Source organism: Phyllostomus discolor, chromosome 3 (assembly GCF_004126475.2).
Source record: "Phyllostomus discolor isolate MPI-MPIP mPhyDis1 chromosome 3, mPhyDis1.pri.v3, whole genome shotgun sequence".
Taxonomy (NCBI): domain Eukaryota; kingdom Metazoa; phylum Chordata; class Mammalia; order Chiroptera; family Phyllostomidae; genus Phyllostomus; species Phyllostomus discolor.
Window position 1 is genome coordinate 91,552,434 of NC_040905.2, and position 18,528 is coordinate 91,570,961.

The window sequence follows — 18,528 nt, forward strand, 5'->3', positions numbered from 1 at the left end:
CCTGAGCTCTTCAGTGGGTTGCTTCTGCCCTCCAGCATCTGGGACGCCTGATGGGCGTAGTAACCATGGCAGAGGCCTTATCTCAGAAGCTGCCTCCTTGGCCCTGCCTTGGCCCTTCCACAAGGTATTCTCATTTTTGTGGTCTGTAAAGATAATGGTTAAAATTCTATCTCCTTTAAAAACAAAAATGACTGCTTGGATATTTCTCAGCCTGAGCACCAGCCATCAACAACAGTTTTTGCATCCAGCGAGAACAGTGGAACAGGCACAAGGCTCCCCTGGGCACCTCAGTCAGAAGCATGGGTGAATAAGCTCTGTCAGAGTTCTTTTTTAGAGGGCACCACATCTAGAATTGTCCATATGTCAGCATTGAACCTCTGCGGAATAGAGCCCTGGAGCCCAGGGAAAGGAGACAGACTCTGAACCTCCTCTGCCAGCTCCAGCCTGGCAGCGCCTCCCTCTTGACCGACCGTTGTTTGCACTCAGCACTTGGTGGAAATCCCCATCTCAGTGCCCGCCTGCCCGCCCACCCACGGCTCTGCTTCACCACCTGGGAGCTGGGGCTGACGGAGTGGACCTGGAGATTCTGTGTGCTTCTTGGGCTAGCGTGATTGTCAAGTCCACGGGCTGTCTGCATAAACATGCCATTAGAGGAGGCTGCCCGTGGGAAGACCCAGCACACTGAAATTCGGGCTCTCCTTGTGCCCTAATGAAATGAAAGCCAGAGGCACTACAGACCCTGTGGGCCACACTCTTGAGCTGCAGGACCACTTTTGGCCCCTCGGGCCTGAGCCGTGCCACAGGCAGCTCGAAAGCTCACAGCTGGTCTCTTTCCTCCCAGAGGGAACCACAACAGCCCAGCCAAAAGCTAGATCCTCCTGGGGTTTCTCATAACCTTATATCCCAAATGCAGAACCTGAAACCTTTTTCATTATGTTAAAATATATGTATATATTATCTAATGTATTTTCAGTCTGTTGAAGTTACTAGTATAATTTGAAGATAGTCCTGGGACCCTCTTAGCATGTCAGAGCCAGAAGGGCCTTCTCATAGCATCTTATTTGACCTTGAAGATACAGGACCAGCAAAGGCTCAGGGTCCCTGCTCACAGGCCAGAGCGATGCCCTGCCTTCCCTCCCCAGCCTGAGCCAAGCCCACTTGGGTCTCCTGCCCGGACTCAGCGCCCATCTGTAGAGTGTGTACGTACGTGAGTGACTGGCTGACTGACTGCCTGCCAAGTGTAGTCACTGTACACTAAATAAGGTGGATTGAGATTAGTTATAAAAATGTTGGGGCACCTTTTTCTTATATAAAACAATTCTAGAATGTAGTTAGGTTCATTTTGATTTTTTTTTTCATTGAAATTTTTCTGCTCAACATATGACCACGTGTCTGACCCAGACCTCAGCAAGGTCCCCACAGGCCTGCCCTCGCTGGCACTGGCGGACCGCGGCTCTCCCTCACCGGTTTCCCCTTTGCCCCCTTGGGGCGGGTCTCCCCTGCTGCCCGGTGCAGGGCCCCTGGGGAAGACGGTCCTGCGACCGTGGGGAGCTGGTGGAGACCTGGTCACCTTTGTCATCAGCCACGGCGTTTGTTTCTTCAGTGTGTCTTTTTCTCTCATCAGCCTACCCAGAGAGCACCAGGGCTCATTTTTTATTTCTAGATTAAATCTAATTTTCTCATGTTACAGCCGTTTCTGACCCCAGCATTGGCATTATTATTAGATAATTCGCCTTCCTCTCCTCTGTTACCATTAAAGGGTTTGACTCAAATGCATTCTGCATTTGACTACGTGAGAGGGAGGCTGTAGACCTTACATTTTTTATTATAGAGCAATTTCTTCTAAATCAGTTAAGGTTTTAATGTTTGCCTTCACAAAAAATGAAACGCAGTTTTCACAAATTAATGTTCTTTATCCGTATCTTGGGGGAATTCTTTAATACTGTGCAGTTAATGAAACAATTCAGCAATACTTCTTCCAAAATTATTGCTCCCTTATCTTCATCTGATCTAATAATCAAAACATATCCTCTAGTAACAAGACTTCTCTGATTTTAATTATCTTAACCCCTCGTCACCAGGAGTGGAGCTCTCCCCAGTATCGAACCCACACACAGAAGGCATTAGCCTTCCCCAAAGGAATAAGGTTAATTGAATGAGATACCTTCCCAGGGCTTTTTCCCCCCTAATGTGTATAATTTATAGTCTCATGTCTAAACTAAGCAGCGATACAATTATTAGGAAAATATTTTATGAATGAGACCTGTCAAATTGACAGCCTGATGCTTTTGCAACTGGCTCTCTGACCCAGTGGTGGTGGCCACACGGAAGAAGCAGCGAGCCGTACCTGCACTTCCCAGGGCCTCCCCTCTCCTCCTGCTCCTCCCTCCCCCACCCTTCCTCACCTTGCCCCCAGCCCTCTCCTTCTTGGACCACGTCGGCCAGCGGCAGAGACTCTGGGACGTTCTGCTCAGGGCTCAAATGAGGATCTGTTTGAGGATGCTGCAGCTTCTCGCTCCCTCACCATCTTGGAACTTCGGCTGCTTTGCAGGAACATTAGCAGTAGTCTCGGAGACAAATGCTAATGACAGTCACCCGTGGGGTGTGGGAGGTGGGTCTCACGAGAATCTTGAAATTATTGAGAGGGCGGAGCGTGCAGGGGTTCCCCCGCCAGCACACTGTGGTGGGGCACTCTGCAGGGGAGTGGACCTGGGGGCTCATTGGTCGCCTTCTCTAGCACCTCGAAACTCTGTCTCTTTGTGATTGATATTTCTTCCCTTCCCTTAAACAACTGATTCATAATTTTTTTAGAATAAATTGACAGTTGGGTGTTTTCCAGCCTTTCCCTCCCTGTGTTCCACTTCATCGAGCCGAGTTCACCGTGAACCCCTCACTCTCCACACGCAGTAGTGTGTCCTGACCTTTGAAGAGACATGCAAACCGACTCAGAAGTGGGAGATGTTCCTTTCTGCCCATCCTGACACGTGCTCAAGCACAGTGCCACTTGTAGGCGATAATTCCATATTCGTAATTAATGAAGAACCCAACTGCTGTTATAAGGCTGCTTTTCTGATAACTCTATTCTGTAGTCTTCTGTTGGGACACTTTAAAACAGAGGCAGTATAATTAAGCAGTCACCTGCACTATGCTCAGTGTAGCACAGAAAGCAATACTACCAAAAGCTTCAATTTAAAATGATACTTATAAGAAAAGTTAGCTAAAAGGATGCCAACCTCCCATAGGGAGAAATCACATTTGTTGGCAGGTGTATTGGAATTACCTGCAAGACTGTCTCCAAACTGTGCGTGGCTCCCCAACCCTCTGCACCCCTCACCGCACCTCCTGAGAAGCTAACAGGTCCTCTCGACCCACCACAGAGCATGGTGTGTCCCTCAGGAGGGTGGGACAGATGATCACTGCTTCTCTAGAGTCGCTCAGTGCCTTTAATTCTGGGCGCTGCCTCTTTGGTTACGTAAGTCTCCTCACCAAGCAGTGTGTTTACTCCGCACAGAGGCTGCCCTCGGTAATGTTTTAACAAGCATCTTATTGACGTCTCAGTGTATAAAGCTCTAACCTCCACATCTCATTTGACACTTGCGGGGCAAGCAGGCGTGGTGATGGCCACTGCCTTGTGGAGAAGGTCAATGAGATTAGGAGAGGCCAGCACCCACCCAACACTGGGGAAACTACCCTGGGTGGCATGAGTGAGTCCTAGATCAGCGTCTCGGAAGCAGAGGAGCCCTGGGCCGAACCTCCCAGAGCCAAGCCTCCCAGGGCGAAGGTGGCCACACTCAGGGAGCAGTGGCAAGGCCCCAGGGAGGGGCCCCTGGGAAGCAGTCGACAAAATCAGGGGGCCCGGTGCTGCAGGCCTCGAGGGCTGTGCTGGAGTTGAGGGAAGGCTGCAGGTCACAGGTGGGCTCCTGTGAAAGCGCTGTAAACCAGCAGGTGTTACTGGAGATTCATTCAGGGAGCTGATTACTTGCGGGAATCTATGATGCGTCATCTTGGAGAAACACTGGTGCCTCTGGCTGCTTGGAGAGCAGGCCCAGATGTTTCACTAGCACAGTCCCAGCTTGCAGCACCCGCAGCTGAGCGTGACTTACCTTGTCCAGGTGGCCTATATTGGACCAGGACCCCCCTGGTTTGTGGTGACACCATTCCATGAGAAGTAGTTGGCTCCCATCTGCCCTGTGCCTGGCTCACACCTAGATCACAGCTCGTAGGAGTGAGAGGTGACCTGTGACAGGGTTGCCTACAGGGGCTCCTCTTCTGTTCAGAGGCACACTTCTCCAGCCTGCAGCAAGCCCTCCAACCTAACCACCACTCTCCCCACCAACCCCCTACCTGGCCCTGCAGTCTTCTGGCCTTTGTCTCGAGTTCTCAGCGTCCATGTGCACACAGCTCGCGCCCAGCCTTCTCTGGGCTTCTCCCCCTTGCGCAGCATCAGTAGATTCAATATTTACATACCTGCTTCCTCTCACCAAGAAACTGGGAACTGGAGTGGGACCCCAGGTCAGGTGCACACTGCCCAGTCTTGGACCCCACAAAGGCTGTACCAACTCGAGGGGCTGTGCCTCAGTGCCCTCCCCTGGACCAGGGAACCCAGTCACACTTGCTCTGCTCTGAATGGGGGCCCCTTAGCACAGGGCCCCAGGTGAGGATCAGGGGTCACACACCGACACCTGAGCTGTCAGTCTTCAGACAGCACTGGCAAGAGCCTGGTTCTGACCCCTGGAGGAGAAAGGTAGAGCCGTGTACACACTGGAACAGTCACCTCTCTGGCCCAGAGTTTGCTTTATTGCAGAGAAGTATTGCCGCCCTCGCTGTGATACCTGGGGAACGATGCCTTTCCAAGGGTCTCTGCGTTAGTCTCCCATGCCAGAGGTCCCTGAATTTGGTATCCCTAGATACAGAAAGCCCTATGTTACAACTTGACGAGACAGACATCTTTTATAAACACAGTGCCTAATTTGCCTCACCCCAAGATACTTTGCATTTTAAATTAAATGTCCTTATCGTTTGACTCTTAGCCAGGATTTTAAGAACTTCATATAGATAACTCTTATAGCAATTCAAAAAAGATTTGATGAGCAGCTACTAAGACCTGGAACTGCATGCGTACTCTCTATATTATTGAATGTATGGGGCCTGTATTATAAAACAGTCATGTTTGAGGGGCATTTGGCAGCCTGCGTTTGCTTGACCCACATTTCCTCACCGCCATTGTTTGAAAACCCACCCCTTTTTCATATGAGGAGCATGGAGGTCACACTCAGGCCGGAGCTGGGCCAACAGCCTGTCTCCAACATTTGGCTGTGTCTCACGTGTCGGTGTCAAGCCCACGTGTGTTCTTTGATAAGTACCTTTCCAGGCGGATAATCTGGTTCCCAAATTCTGCATTCGTGGCACAGAATCTGGGGCTGCCTTTTCCTGCCATCAGCATTTAACAATCAGAATTTTCCCCAGTACCTGTGTTCCTTCTCCGTGGACCTGCCACAGGACAGTGGGGACACTGGGAGATGACAAATTGGGATGTGAAGAGCTTCATAAACAGGCCCTGGATTCAGAACCGCTGAGTCTCCCCAGAAACAGTTCAGTCATATTCAGGATCACCCACCAAGGACAAAGTAATAATAACCAGAGTAACACTAATAACCTCCCTCACAGAGTGCTCTGCCATGTGCCGAGCGCCGCACTAAGCACTTAATAGGCATTATTTCACATAAAAGCGCTGTACTGTATGCAGCACTACCCCCATTTATAGATGGGCACACTGAGGCTTAGAGAAGTGAAGTGTCTTGTAGGTGTCCCTGCCTCTACGTGGCTCCGCCCCACCGGCCAGGCGCAGAGCGCAGAGCGCAGCAGGCACTGGCCTGACCTCTGCACACAAGCCTTTCACTTCCTCCTGGAAGTGCTGCCAGCAGATCTGATCGTAGAACTCAGTGATTGTTTTTCTGTCTTTGTGCAGACAGTTTGCCTCTGCAGGGTGTTGCAACAATTAAGTAAGACAGCAGGATGCAGAACCAAGCATAGAATGGAGCCCACCCGATGAGTGTGAGCAAAATCTGAGAGAAGAGTCTTTCTCCAGCAAGAATGACAGACAGGAGCATCTGTTGCCCTTTCCAGACTGAGTCTTCGAAAGTAGACTTTCCGAGTACTCAGCAAGGAGTTTCGGGTCAAAGAACCAACCTGAGGGTGCTTGGTCTTGTGCCGTGATGGGCATTCTCAGCATCAGAGCCAGTGCTCGGCCCCGCGCCTTCTGCTTCGTGGCGCTCTGCAGGGACTTCTGTGGGGACGGGCTCAAGGTTCTCAGGTCGGGACAAGCTTGGTCAGACCTCCATCCATTTGTTCCCCCAACAAGCCATAGACATCGTTAGAGATTTACAGGCACGGTCTTGGGTTCTTAATTAAGCCACCCCCAAGTAGGTGGCAGAAATTCCAGTGGAAGCTATTTAGTTCCTTGTGCATACTCCCATGCAGCCAAATCACAGGCTCCGGTCCTAAAGCCTTCTGATCAGGGCCCGTCTCAGGTCTGCAGAAAAGGCCTACAGCTGTGCTCTCAGGGAGAGGAACTGGGACTTGGCAGTGATAATGGTCCCGCATCCAAGGCCTCACGGTGCCAACATCTGCACCATGTCCTTGCCTTGTGCCCTGTAGCTCAGCCCTTTAAGGTAATTGCTACTATCACGTTTTACAGATGACAAGTTCATTAACATGTCCAAAGTTACACAGCTTATAAGGGACAGAATTGACTCCAGGTTCAATGCCATGCTGAGTTCTGAAGTGCCCCATATTTCCTCCTCTCACTGCCTTTCTTCCTTTCTCCTGATCTCTGAACATGAGCAAGTTTTATGTGTGTTTCGTGTCCAGCATCAGTGAATTCCTCAATCGGAAAGGTGTTTCTGTGTCCCAGCAGCGGTGGATAATCTTTTGTTAGGGAAGGCTGGCGCATTAGTGCTTCCTGCTATTCCACTATAGGGAGAAGAATGAAATAATCACTTTTTCATGAGCACCTTCTGAGAATCTTTTGTCGGGAAATGAGTGCATGCTACCCCCTGTTTGATTGTGGCTCAGAAACCATTATAATACATAACATTGGCAAGAGGTCCTAAAAAGGAACTAGGACAGCGCAATTTTACACGATGGAAAATACACAAAACTGCCAGGAAACGCAATAGAAAAGATGGACTAAATGAATTTTATTTACAGAACAGCTGAATCCTTGAAACAGCGAACAGGGTGGGATTCAGGTAAATGTCCAGGCTGCTGGCCAGAGGAGCAGCTGCTCCCTCGGCTCTAGAACGTCCCCAGTTGGCTTTGAACTGTGGTTGTCGTTGTGGCCGGTCGAGCAGATGGCAACTGGAAGCCCTGTGGATGGGAAGGGGCTCTGATTCAGGCACTGGAATTTGTTCACTCCAGGCTTGAAAACAGCTAAATCGTTAGAAACCCCCCCACCCTCCAGCAGGCTGGGTCTTCGTGTTTTGTATTAAGCTGCCTTATTTCCCCCCACAGAGCTCCCTCTGTGGGAGGAAAAAGGCAAACTGGTCCAAACACCTTTGTGACAGGGAGCGCTTCTGCTGACTAGCCCGTGCCGAAGGCCCTTCCCAGCAAGCCGGCCTGCGGAGCTCCTGCAGAACCAGTTCCCCGAATCCGCACATCCACGCAAGAGGGCACACAGGCCTCCCTGGAGCGTGTCAGGGCACCACCAGTCTGGGAAGTGTGCTGTCTGTCGCCCCTCGGGCCCCTGGGCCAGGGTCCCTACCTTTCCTCTGAAGGGCCATCGGGGGTCCCTGTGCTCTTCTGCGACCCCCCTGGCCCCGTCACAGGGCCCTCCCCACAGGACGCAGAACTGTCGGGGAAACCACACACTACCCAGCTGAATAGGCCTCCGCCCCTAAGATCCCTACCAGTGCTTTTTCCTGGTGCCCGTCTGACAAGCATCTCAACGACAGAGGTGCCCACAGCTTCCGTTTGCAGAGTTCCACCAAAGGTGTCGGCAAATGAGCATATGCATCAGCGAGCCAAACATACTCTGTTCAGAATACTGGGAGAGCTTCTCTTCATTCTGTTTGCCATTTCATGGTATTCCTACAAAATGGCCTTTTCCTCGGTGTTTTCCAAATTTTATCTTGCAGCCTTATATTGCTGTGTGTGTGTGTGTGTGTGTGTGTGTGTGTGTGTGAGAGAGAGAGAGAGAGAGAGAGAATGTCTGTGCCCGCTGACAGGCATGTTCACAGCAGAGCAGAGAGTGACCACCGGACGATTTACAGGGAATGTAGTCAGTGGAGTCTGTTTAGTGCATTCAGGCTGCAGTAACAGGATTCTATAGACTGGAGCACTTACAGGAAACACTCATTTCTCACAGTTCAGGAGGCTGGGAAGTCCAGGATCAAGGGACTAGCAAGCTTGGTGTCTGGCGAGAGCTCCCTTCCTGACTGTTCTTCTCGCTCTATCTTCCCAGGGCAGAATCTAATAGGCAAGGGAGCTCCCTGGGACCTCTCTGAGGGCACTGCTCCCACTCCTGAGGGCCCCACCCTCATGAGCAAACCACCCCAAAGGCCCCGTGTCTGGATATCATCACAGAGGGAGTCGGGATCTCAACACACGCAGTACCGGGAAGGGGAGAGGAGGATATCAACACTCAGTTCATAGCAGAGTCTATTGACCTATTTCAGTCACAGCAACTAATGAAACCCCTCTCTGTTTTCAGCAACTGGAAGAAAAACTCAAAGGACAGGCTGACTATGAAGAAGTGAAGAAAGAACTAAAGTAAGTGTGGAGATGTCTGCTCAGCCACCCACAAGCCAGAGCTCACTGGGGACGTATGCTAAGAAATGCCGTGGCAGCGAGGGAGCAGCCCCAGTCCTGGGTCTCGGCCTCTGCAGACGCTGCCCCACGGGGCGGGTCCAGGCTGCCCAGCGCTGCGGGTGTTCACACGTAGGCCTGTGCCTGGGTCCTTTGGACTTTTTATGGAACTATACATTTAATTACTCCAGTGTGCACAGAATCAGGGCAGACATCACCATTTTAGAAATTACGAAATACAAGCTTGTTTTTCATCCATAAATTCCCCCAAGCAGAAGCAGAGCAGAGCAGGGAAACATTTTCCCGGTGAAAGAGTGCACCTGGCCTCACGCCTCCCCGGGCACCAAGAGACTCTAGCGCTTTCTTCTCCCAACCTGAGAAGCAGCATCCGAAAGCGCGTTGTCCCTTCGGTGCTGATTTACATGCTCAGGCTCAGACATTCCCTCTCAGGCCCCACCACCCGGCCTGGCCCTCCTGCCTCAGATTCCTTCCCCAGAGCCTGCCCTCGGCCCTCCTGCAGCTCCCAGGCTCTGGCCCCTAACCTGTCCCCCAGTTCTAGCACCCTCCAAGTTCATGACCTCTTCCCCTAGCCTGGAGCTCTTGGGCAGCCCCCTGTAGAGCACACGACCCCCTCATCCTCCAGCCTGGCCTCACAGTCTCCTCCGGCTGCCCCCCACTTCCATGGCCAGGTTATCAAATCCTGCAAGGAAGCCACTGGTGTGCTGACCAGGTCCCTGCAGGCTTTTCTTTCCCCTGCTTCTTGTAGGCGCCGTGCTGCCCCAGGGGATCCCTCTACGCCCCCAGCAGCCTCCTCTGTCCCCACCCGAGCCCTGACCCCCCAGCAGCCATCCTGGTGCTCTGCCCACAGAGGAGACAGACATACCGTGTCTTTCCCCTTTGCCTCGAAATTACTGCTGCTGTCCCCTTTTAAAGTAAGCATACACCAACCAACTCACCATGCTGTTCTTCATATTCTCAATTCCGTTCCCTTGGGTTTGCTAGAAAAGCCCGTTAGAAGGCCTCTTGGACGTTCTTGCCACCATGTCCAGGGCCTTCCCTCAGTCATGACCCCCCAGCCTCCCTGATGAGGTGCCTCCAGGCCCAGTCCTGCCCACTCTCACCCCCCCCTGCCCACATCCAGCCTCTGCCAGACCTTCTTGGACGGCCCCTTACCCTCTCTACAGCTCCAGCTTCTCCAAGCCCTATTTTTTTTTTACCTGGTGGACCTTCTGTACCTGCCTCTGTGTCACAGTTTTCTTCCCTTTCCCTCTTTGTCCCCCCTCAAAAGAAAGAAAGTGTGTGCCATCTCCTAGTGTGGAATCAGAGGACCTTGGGCCTCCACCCAAGCTCCCCTCCATCCCCACGCTGAGAGCAGCCGCACACCTCCACTCCGAGCTGGCCTCCACTCCCAAGGCTCCTGGGTTCGAGCCTGCAGCACGCCCCGGTCTGGTCCTCCCAGCTGTGGGCCTGCCTCGCTGGCTCCGCCCTCCTCCCAGAGCACCCTTCCCGCCTTCCTGCTGCCCTTTCCTTTCATCTGCACACCCCAGCCCCCACCACCACATCAGCATCTGAAAGCCACCCCACTCTGTGGCTTTTCTGCTAAAATGTGACCTTGGCCTCCCCCTTGTTAGCGATAAAATGCTTTTTCAGACACGTGCTCCCATCTCTGTCCTGGGACCCCATCCCCCATGGTCTGTAAAGCATCCTGCGCCTTCAAGGCCCGCCTCAGAATCTAACTGCTCAACACACAGACCCTGTCTGCAGACCAGTCAGGTCTGTCCCAGGGCCCCCGCAGGGTTCCTCCTCCCCGTGCTCTCTGGACTGGGTCTGCTCTCAAAGAGCCCGAGATGTTCTCGAGGATGAGGAGCCGAGTGGCTCTGATTCTCCAGTGCCAGGCACACAACGGGTTGTTGGTAAACATCTGCTGACCAAATGAAAAGACCTGATGCTTTTAGTATAAACTCCAAGACTCCGTTTTCTCTTACACGAGCTAAAGAAACTCGCAGACAGAATGTGGTGGTGAGCAGTGTGGAGGTCACCGAGAAAGGACAAGCCCCGGGCTTCTGCCTGCTGTGACGGGGCCTAGTCCTTTTAGTATTCCCCACAGCCTGCTGTGAAATAAAATTGTTGAGTTGGCCAAAAAGTCCATTTAGGTTTTTCCCATAAAATAAAAGACACTTTTTTTTTATTTTCACCAATAACTTTATTGATTTGGATATTTTCAGCATGTCGGCCATCTCCCACTATTGGCTTCTAGTGGGCAGAGGCCAGGGGTGCGGCTGAACACCTTCCAATGCATCAGACAGCCCCACAGTAGAGAATTATCTGGCCAAAATGTCAACAGTACCAAGAGACTTCACAAACCACTTTTGACACGTTCGATCAGTCACAGCACCTATATACACTGCAAAATTTTTTTTTGCATTTCAGTGGCTTTTTTACCTTTTCTTAAAATAATAAAGCATAATGTGCCAAAAATGTTGCATATCTTCTTCCATCTTCAGCATTAAAATGGTTGCACAAAAATAAACCAATTTTGATAAGTCTTTTTTAATGCACACTAATATGACAGCTGTCACAATATAGTCTAACAAAATTGTTTCAAATGAAGTTGACAGAAACTAAGCACTAGTAGGGACATCATATGGAAAAAAAATAAAACTTTTTGGCCAACCCAGTACACGGTTTACTCCCACTAGCCCCTCTTTGTTCTGTTTTGTTGGTTTACATGACGAAGGTCACTGAACAGGTACAACCACAGAGAAACTGCGAGCAGTCAGCTGCTCACCGAACCGGACCTTGTGGTGGCCATGGCAGAAAGAGGTCTCCCGGGGCCTTGGGTATTTTTATGTAGCGTGCTCTCCTGGTGACACTCCCATGGAGCTTAGAGAGAGCAGAGGCTAAAGTCGTGGCGTCAGGAGTGCTGGGGGAACTGGGGTAGCCCCTGCCTGGGATGCATATCGTGCTCTTTCCCACCTTCCCTCCGTGTGTGTGAGGGGCCACCCACGTGGACTCACCCTCTCCTCCCCAACAGCTCACAGAAAGACAGCAGTGCACATGCTAAAGGAGCACCAGAAGCATCAGCTCTGGGTACCTGGACTCACTCAGCTCTCGGACGTGTTGAGACAGGCCAGAGACTGATGTGATTTCAATGATAAGGAGAACAAAGGAGGAATAACCCTGCTCTCCCACACCTATGCAAGGGTGCCCCTTCCCCGCCCCGGGGCGGTAGAACGGTCTGTGCCAGCTTTTGAGCCATCCAGCCGTGGGGGCGTGCTCTTTGCCCATTTCCCCGTCCCTGGTACCAGCTCCCAGTTGAGCATATGGGGTGGCGGCCCTGGGGTGCTGAGGTTTCTCTCTGAGGTTGGCTTCTTGTATCAGCTCTTTCCTTCTCACTAAGCTTTACAAATACATTCCACTTGCATCAATGTTATGTCTGCGTTCAACTTTAAAATTATACTCTGAGCAGACCTGGTGTGATTCCATATGGAGTGATTTACATGCCGGGCAAGAAACTTTTGCTGGCCAACTGCTAGTTGAATAGTTATTCTAGAGACATTATCAGATGATAATGCTGCCAGGGAAGTTGTTAAAGTTGTCAGATCCTCCGTTCCTGGAGAGCGGGAAGTGGTGATGCTGGTGCTTATTAGAAGGGCCGCTACCAAAGGTACGAGTAGGAGATAACCGCCCTGTCTTGCTCTTCACAGCATTCTGAAGTCCATGGAGTTCGCACCATCCGAAGGAGCTGGGACACAGGTACATGGTCTCACTTCACTGTGGGCGTGTGGGGGCGTCGGCACGGCCACGGTCCTTGTCTGTCCCCGGGTGAGCGTCTGTCACCACCTCTGCGTTTCTGAGACTGCTCTCCCACAGCTGACCGGCCACTCCTCAAGAACATTTGACCAAGTTAACGCAACTTATCTTTACTTAGAAAGGAAAGTCAGTGTTTTCCAAACTGGTAACTCAATTTAAATGAAGTTGTGATGTAAGCTGGTACTTGCCAACTTGAACCTGAATAAAAACTACTTCAGATTGTATTGAAGATCAGCCCCAAAAGTGCCAGCTTAGGAACCTGTATTACCTGCGGACCAGGTGATAGTGGCACATGGTAACCTGGTAGCCAGTTAAAGTTTAAGTCCTGTAACGGAGTCCTGCCCCTGGTGCCCGGAACTCTGTGTGGCCGGCTCCTTTCCAGTGGTTTTCTGACAGGTGTACGGCTCTGCAGCCAGTCCTGTCGCCAGATGAGGCTTAGGTTTAGACAGTTTGAATTAGGAGACAGAAGAGAGAATAATTGTCTAAAAGAAGAAAAATTACTTCAACTGAAATGAATTCTCTTGGAAAGGGTTCCCACGCGTGTGTCCACACGTGTCCAGCCTCTCCAGGGAAGTCCGAGTCTAGAACGGGCCAGAGTAGGGTAGAGGGTCGGGCGGGAAGCCGTAGGAGCGGGGCTGCAAGGTCTGGGGGCCTGGGGCGCGGGAGCGCGGCCACCCGAAGTGAGCCCCACTCCACCTCGTCTAGGACGCGTCCAAGCCCCTGGAGGTGCTGCTGCTGGAGAAGAACCGCTCGCTGCAGTCCGAGAACGCCGCACTGCGCATCTCCAACAGCGACCTGAGTGGTAGGTTGACAGGGTCTCGCGTGCCGTGCTCGGCCCCTTCCAGGGGTCGAGGAAGAGGAAAGTGAACCGTGAGTCTGGGCCGATGCATGACGGGAACATTACCGGTTGATGAGAACCTTGACTAATAAGTGTTTGGTCTCCTCCTCGTCCTCACTGCTCCTCTCCCTCCCTCCCCACCTGCTTAAAGACGGTCACGGTGAGAGCTGTGGCTGCGGAGTGTCTGCGACGGTCAGTCAGAGCCAGTGTTGCAGGAGGTGGCAGGAGGGACATTCGGAGGATGTTGGCTTTCTGATCTTTTCCTAGTTGTGCGGCCTCTCTCTCGTGGTGTGTTCGGGGGCTGCTGCCAGGGTTGGCCCTGCCCTTCCAGGCTCAGTGGAGCTTTTCTTCCTTTGTCAGGTTTTCCTTGGGAACGCCTCCCCCATCCTTAGCCTTTCTTTGCTCATCCCAAAGTGGTGGCGTCACTGACTGCTTCTGGTTTTGGCAGCTGGTAAACCGTTTAAAAGTGTCTCGGGCTCCGATGATATTTCATTCTTAAAATGTGCGTGCCTTCGATCGAGTGGACTCGGTGCAGTGCATTCGCCTCAGAGCAAGTGGTGTGAGAGAATCCGTTGGTCCCAAAATGTCAGTGTTTGCTGCTCCTCAGGTGGGGCCCTCCTGGTAATAGCTCGAATGCCAGAGGCCTGATCAGAGGCCTGCGACTTGTCAACTCTTTACTGTGTGTGGTACCAGCTCCTTGTCACTTTAGGAGTTTGAATCTATGTCAAGGGGACTCTCCAGGCTGCAACGTACAAGAAAGGTGCAAACATGAAATGCATGTTGCTTGTTTCCGGGGGGCCTCGTTTGGCTGATTTAAAAATTCAATTGAAAAACAAACCAACACTCCTCATTGGCCCTTGTAAAATCTGCACTTTTTTTCCCTTTTGTGGGGCAAACTTTGCATTTTGGTCTTGGTTTTTTTTCCCTTTTGAATCCCCCATAATGCATTATGTTTGCCCTTCCTTGTAGGGTCAGCCAGGAGAAAAGGGAAAGACCAGCCTGAGAGTCGGCGTCCTGGACCTTTGCCGGCGCCCCCTCCTCAGTTGCCCCGCAACACGGGGGAGCAGGCTTCCAATACTAATGGTACACACCAGTTCTCACCAGCGGGGTTAACTCAAGACTTTTTCAGCTCATCCCTGGCAAGCCCCAGCCTACCCCTGGCTTCTACGGGAAAATTTGCACTAAACTCTCTCCTCCAACGACAGCTAATGCAGTCCTTCTACTCCAAGGCCATGCAGGAAGCAGGAAGCACAAGCATGATTTTTTCAACAGGTCCATACAGCACAAACTCCATATCATCCCAAAGCCCATTACAACAAAGCCCAGATGTAAATGGCATGGCCCCGTCTCCCAGCCAGTCAGAAAGTGCTGGGAGTGCCTCCGAGGGCGAGGAGATAGACACTGCAGAAATCGCCCGGCAGGTGAAAGAGCAGTTGATCAAGCACAATATCGGACAGCGCATTTTCGGACATTATGTCTTGGGACTGTCTCAAGGGTCTGTGAGCGAGATCCTGGCCCGGCCCAAGCCATGGAATAAACTGACTGTTCGTGGCAAGGAGCCTTTTCACAAGATGAAGCAGTTCCTCTCGGATGAGCAGAACATCTTGGCTCTTCGCAGCATCCAAGGCAGACAAAGAGGTGAGAGACTCTCATGGGTTGGTGCCAGACTGTCAGCCCGTCACTGGGTTGTGTGTGCGTGTCTGTGTGCGATGAAACATGTGCGCATCACGTCAGGTAAAGTTCTCTTCGGTTCTACCATTTCCAGAGTTCAAGGGTCAACTGGCATGCGCAAAAGCTGTTAGATTTGGGAAGTCCGGCCTCTGAAACCCGCTCAGCACCTCACACATAGTGAACTCAGTATCTCAGTACTGTGCATTGAGGGAACTCCATTACGTACAATATCCTGTCATGTTTAGCGTCCAGTGGTCTGACTGGCCCTGGCCCCCACGTGAGGAGGAGTCCCTAGGTGCCGTCCAGCCCTAGAGCAGCAGCAGCACCGGAGTCGGTCCTCGCATGGGGCTGGTTCCCTGGGGGGGCAGTGTGTCCCGTGGTCAGCTCCCTCCCAGTGCTTATGTTCCGCTAGTAATGTGTTTAGCATTGTAAGCAAAACATACCTGCCTTGAGCTCAGAACATGAAAGTTTTGTTAAAACACCCTTCCTACCCCACCCTCCATAAAAAGGTAAAAAGTCAGCGTGGCCCCTAATTGAAAGAGTTCCTTCCCTCCCTGACGGCAGGGGATCATTCTGCCAAATCAGCAGTGATAGGGAAAGGCAATCTTGTCAGGCGCATGTGGAAAACCTTGAAGTGCAGCCTCAAAACAAACAGAAGGGAGACGGTTGAACAACATCAATTTGCACAAAGCACATCGAGCTTTTTATGGCAATGTTAACTGAAATTGACTGTCTTTGGATGATTAATGTGAGCTTTGTCCCGGGGGCTGGTGGGCGATTTGCTTAGTGGCAGGGCTCCCTCTGTTTGCCCCTGGTGGCGTTGGTGCCGCAGGCCGCAGGTCTGTCTGATCACCTTTTGCAGCAGAGCCACGGCCTCTGAGGCCAGTCAGCCAGGGAAGGGCCTCTCAGAACCTTCCAGTAGCTCCCAAGTTGCACAGGAAGCCCTGAGCCCTCTCAGTAGTGACAGGTGGCTCAGATTTCATGTCACGCAGCCCATATCGTCAACACCACCATCCCCCTGATTGTTTTGTTCTTACCACACTTGTTTTTCAACAGAGAATCCAGGCCAGAGCCTGAACAGACTATTTCAGGAAGTACCGAAACGAAGAAATGGGTCTGAAGGTATGTCGCAGGCAGGTGTTTTTCTTTGCAGTTAGTAACCTAGGAAGCAGCATGTCCTTAGCTGTGTATTTGGGTTAAAACATTGCAGTGTGATTCTGGCCTGGAACCTGATGGAAAAACAGAGCTAGTAAGTATAAAACAAAGCACGGGTTCAAGTACGCAAGGCCTCTTCCTCCCGAGCTGCTTGCACTGTACTGAGTGCAGAAGCGGTGAGAAGTGGGCTCCACCACTAAGAAATAGTGCCCGAGTCTGAGTCCCAGCCTCTGTAGATTCCAGTTGTGCCTGTCCCCTTTTCTCAGGAGCAGGCGAGAGAATAACAGTTGCTACTCTGAGAAAAATCAGGTGACTGAGTCCGATGAGATACTGCTGCTTCCTTGTACTTTTTTTTAACTCTGAAATGCGTGGAAGGTGCTGCGAAGTGGACAGATGCCCATCACAGTCAGCATCCTATGGGCCCCAGCCCGCCAGCCCCGGCTGCACTCCCTAGAGCTGCGTCTTTAATGGGGCCTGGTCCCAGTGGCGTGTGGGTTTTAAACGGTTTGGTGCGGCGGTTCCTATTTTAGTAAGGCAGTGAAGGATTAAAATGTGGACGGCTTCCAAAAAGAACTGGGGCCAGCCCCCGGGCCATAGTAGCTTCAGTGCATCTGTACTTGTGGCTACTCTGCAAAGCATCACCATGTGACCAAAAGACTGAATTCTCATCCTTTAGGGATTTCTCTTCTCGTTCATAAATTTTTAAAAGACAATACATGATAACAGATTGAAAATTTTAAGTTAAGCCTTCAGTCTCTTCACCTTGTACATCCAAATGATTGACAGGTAACCAGCCTCAACCCTTCTTTCCCACTTTCCCTTTTGAGATGCCAGCCTCAAACACACGTATAGACCCTTGAACATAGCCCCACGCCAAAGCAGTTGTTGGAGTTGCTTTTAAATGACTTGTGAAAACCATTGCGCTTTTTTCCTTCATCTTTTTTTTATGCCAGATTAAATGATTTGCTCTCCCTGGTCCCAACCTGTGGGTGTCCAGCTTGGGTGAATGTGAGAGCTCGTCCCACTGGCCGAGTAGCATCTAGTGGCAGGCAGATTCCGCAGGAAGCCCTTCCTGCGCGGGGTCACGGTACCTGCTGTGAAGTTGCACGCACAGCAGGTACAGGTAATGGGAGGCCGCGCCTGCCTCCTCCCTGTCACCGCCTTCACTCTGGTGAGAGCTATTTATCTATCAGAGTGACCTCTTCGTGCAGCGCTGTTTTCTGCCCAAGATGTGGGTGTGATGTCATTGGTGTGGCTTCTCCTTGCAGGTAACATCACCACCCGGATCCGAGCCTCAGAGACCGGGTCCGACGAAGCGATCAAGTCCATCCTGGAGCAAGCCAAACGGGAGCTGCAGGTGCAGAAAACTGGTACGGGTTCCGCTCCTTCGACCGCTGCTTCCCGGGCTTAATTAGAATGTTGTCATGGGTGTTTGGATCAGCAGTAGTTAACTTTTTATTTTAAAAAGAATAGAATGTACATTTTCCAGCATTTAAGCAAGTGCAGAGGGGACTGGTCTGTGTAACATGCGTTTTGCTAAGAGTTACCATTCTTTCTGTGATGTCATTCTCCACCACTGACTCATGAATACATCCATGGCCTAGGGTGTTCCTGACTTACATTAACTGGTAGTTTGAATCAAATTTCTTCTTTAAATGCAATATAGCCTTTTGTTATTTGGATATATACCCAACCAAACACTACTGAAAAAGAATAAATTCTTAATAGTTGCTTTATGGAACGAGTGTTGCTATGGAGGAGCGGGAAGTTTTGAAGGATAGGTGTGCACATCTGTGGTTCATCCGCCTCGGGAGTCGGCCCCGAAGCTCTCTGAGAGCTGCCTCCTCTAAGAGGGGAGAACTCCCACATTTTGGCGATTCTGTGGTTAAGCTTTGCGCCACGCCGTAGACTCAGCTCAGACCTACTGGAGAGGAAACCGCATGCCCAAGTCCTCTTCCCAGGGTTCCGCACACACCTGCCCTGTGCCCGGGAAGCCCTGCTCTGCAGAGCCCCTCTGTGAAGCCAGCCACAGTGCTCCTGCCACCCCTGCCCTTAGGGAGCTATGACAGCTGAGGGTGGGCCACCGCCTTGGCCACTGGATCCTCTCCCCAGGCTGCCGGCTCCCATGTGGCTTGTTCAGTGGGTGAGCTCAGTGCTTGCTGCTGTGGGGCAGGCCTGGGCTGGGCATTTTCACCTCCCTTCCTTAAACTAGCTCTTCAAACTAGTTCCTCACCACAACCCTGGAT

General features: G+C 51.6%; 1 protein-coding gene across 1 annotated transcript in view; it reads left to right on the forward strand.

The window, feature by feature from the left end:
• Nucleotides 1-18,528, forward strand: part of LOC114496469 (homeobox protein cut-like 1) — a 345,941-nt gene that overhangs the window by 277,283 nt on the left and 50,130 nt on the right. Inside the window, 7 exon segments of the mRNA XM_028511916.2 lie at nt 8,711-8,769; nt 12,513-12,561; nt 13,324-13,420; nt 14,426-15,094; nt 16,184-16,249; nt 17,551-17,652; nt 18,431-18,434. Of these exon segments, the coding sequence (XP_028367717.1) occupies nt 8,711-8,769; nt 12,513-12,561; nt 13,324-13,420; nt 14,426-15,094; nt 16,184-16,249; nt 17,551-17,652; nt 18,431-18,434 (1,046 nt within the window).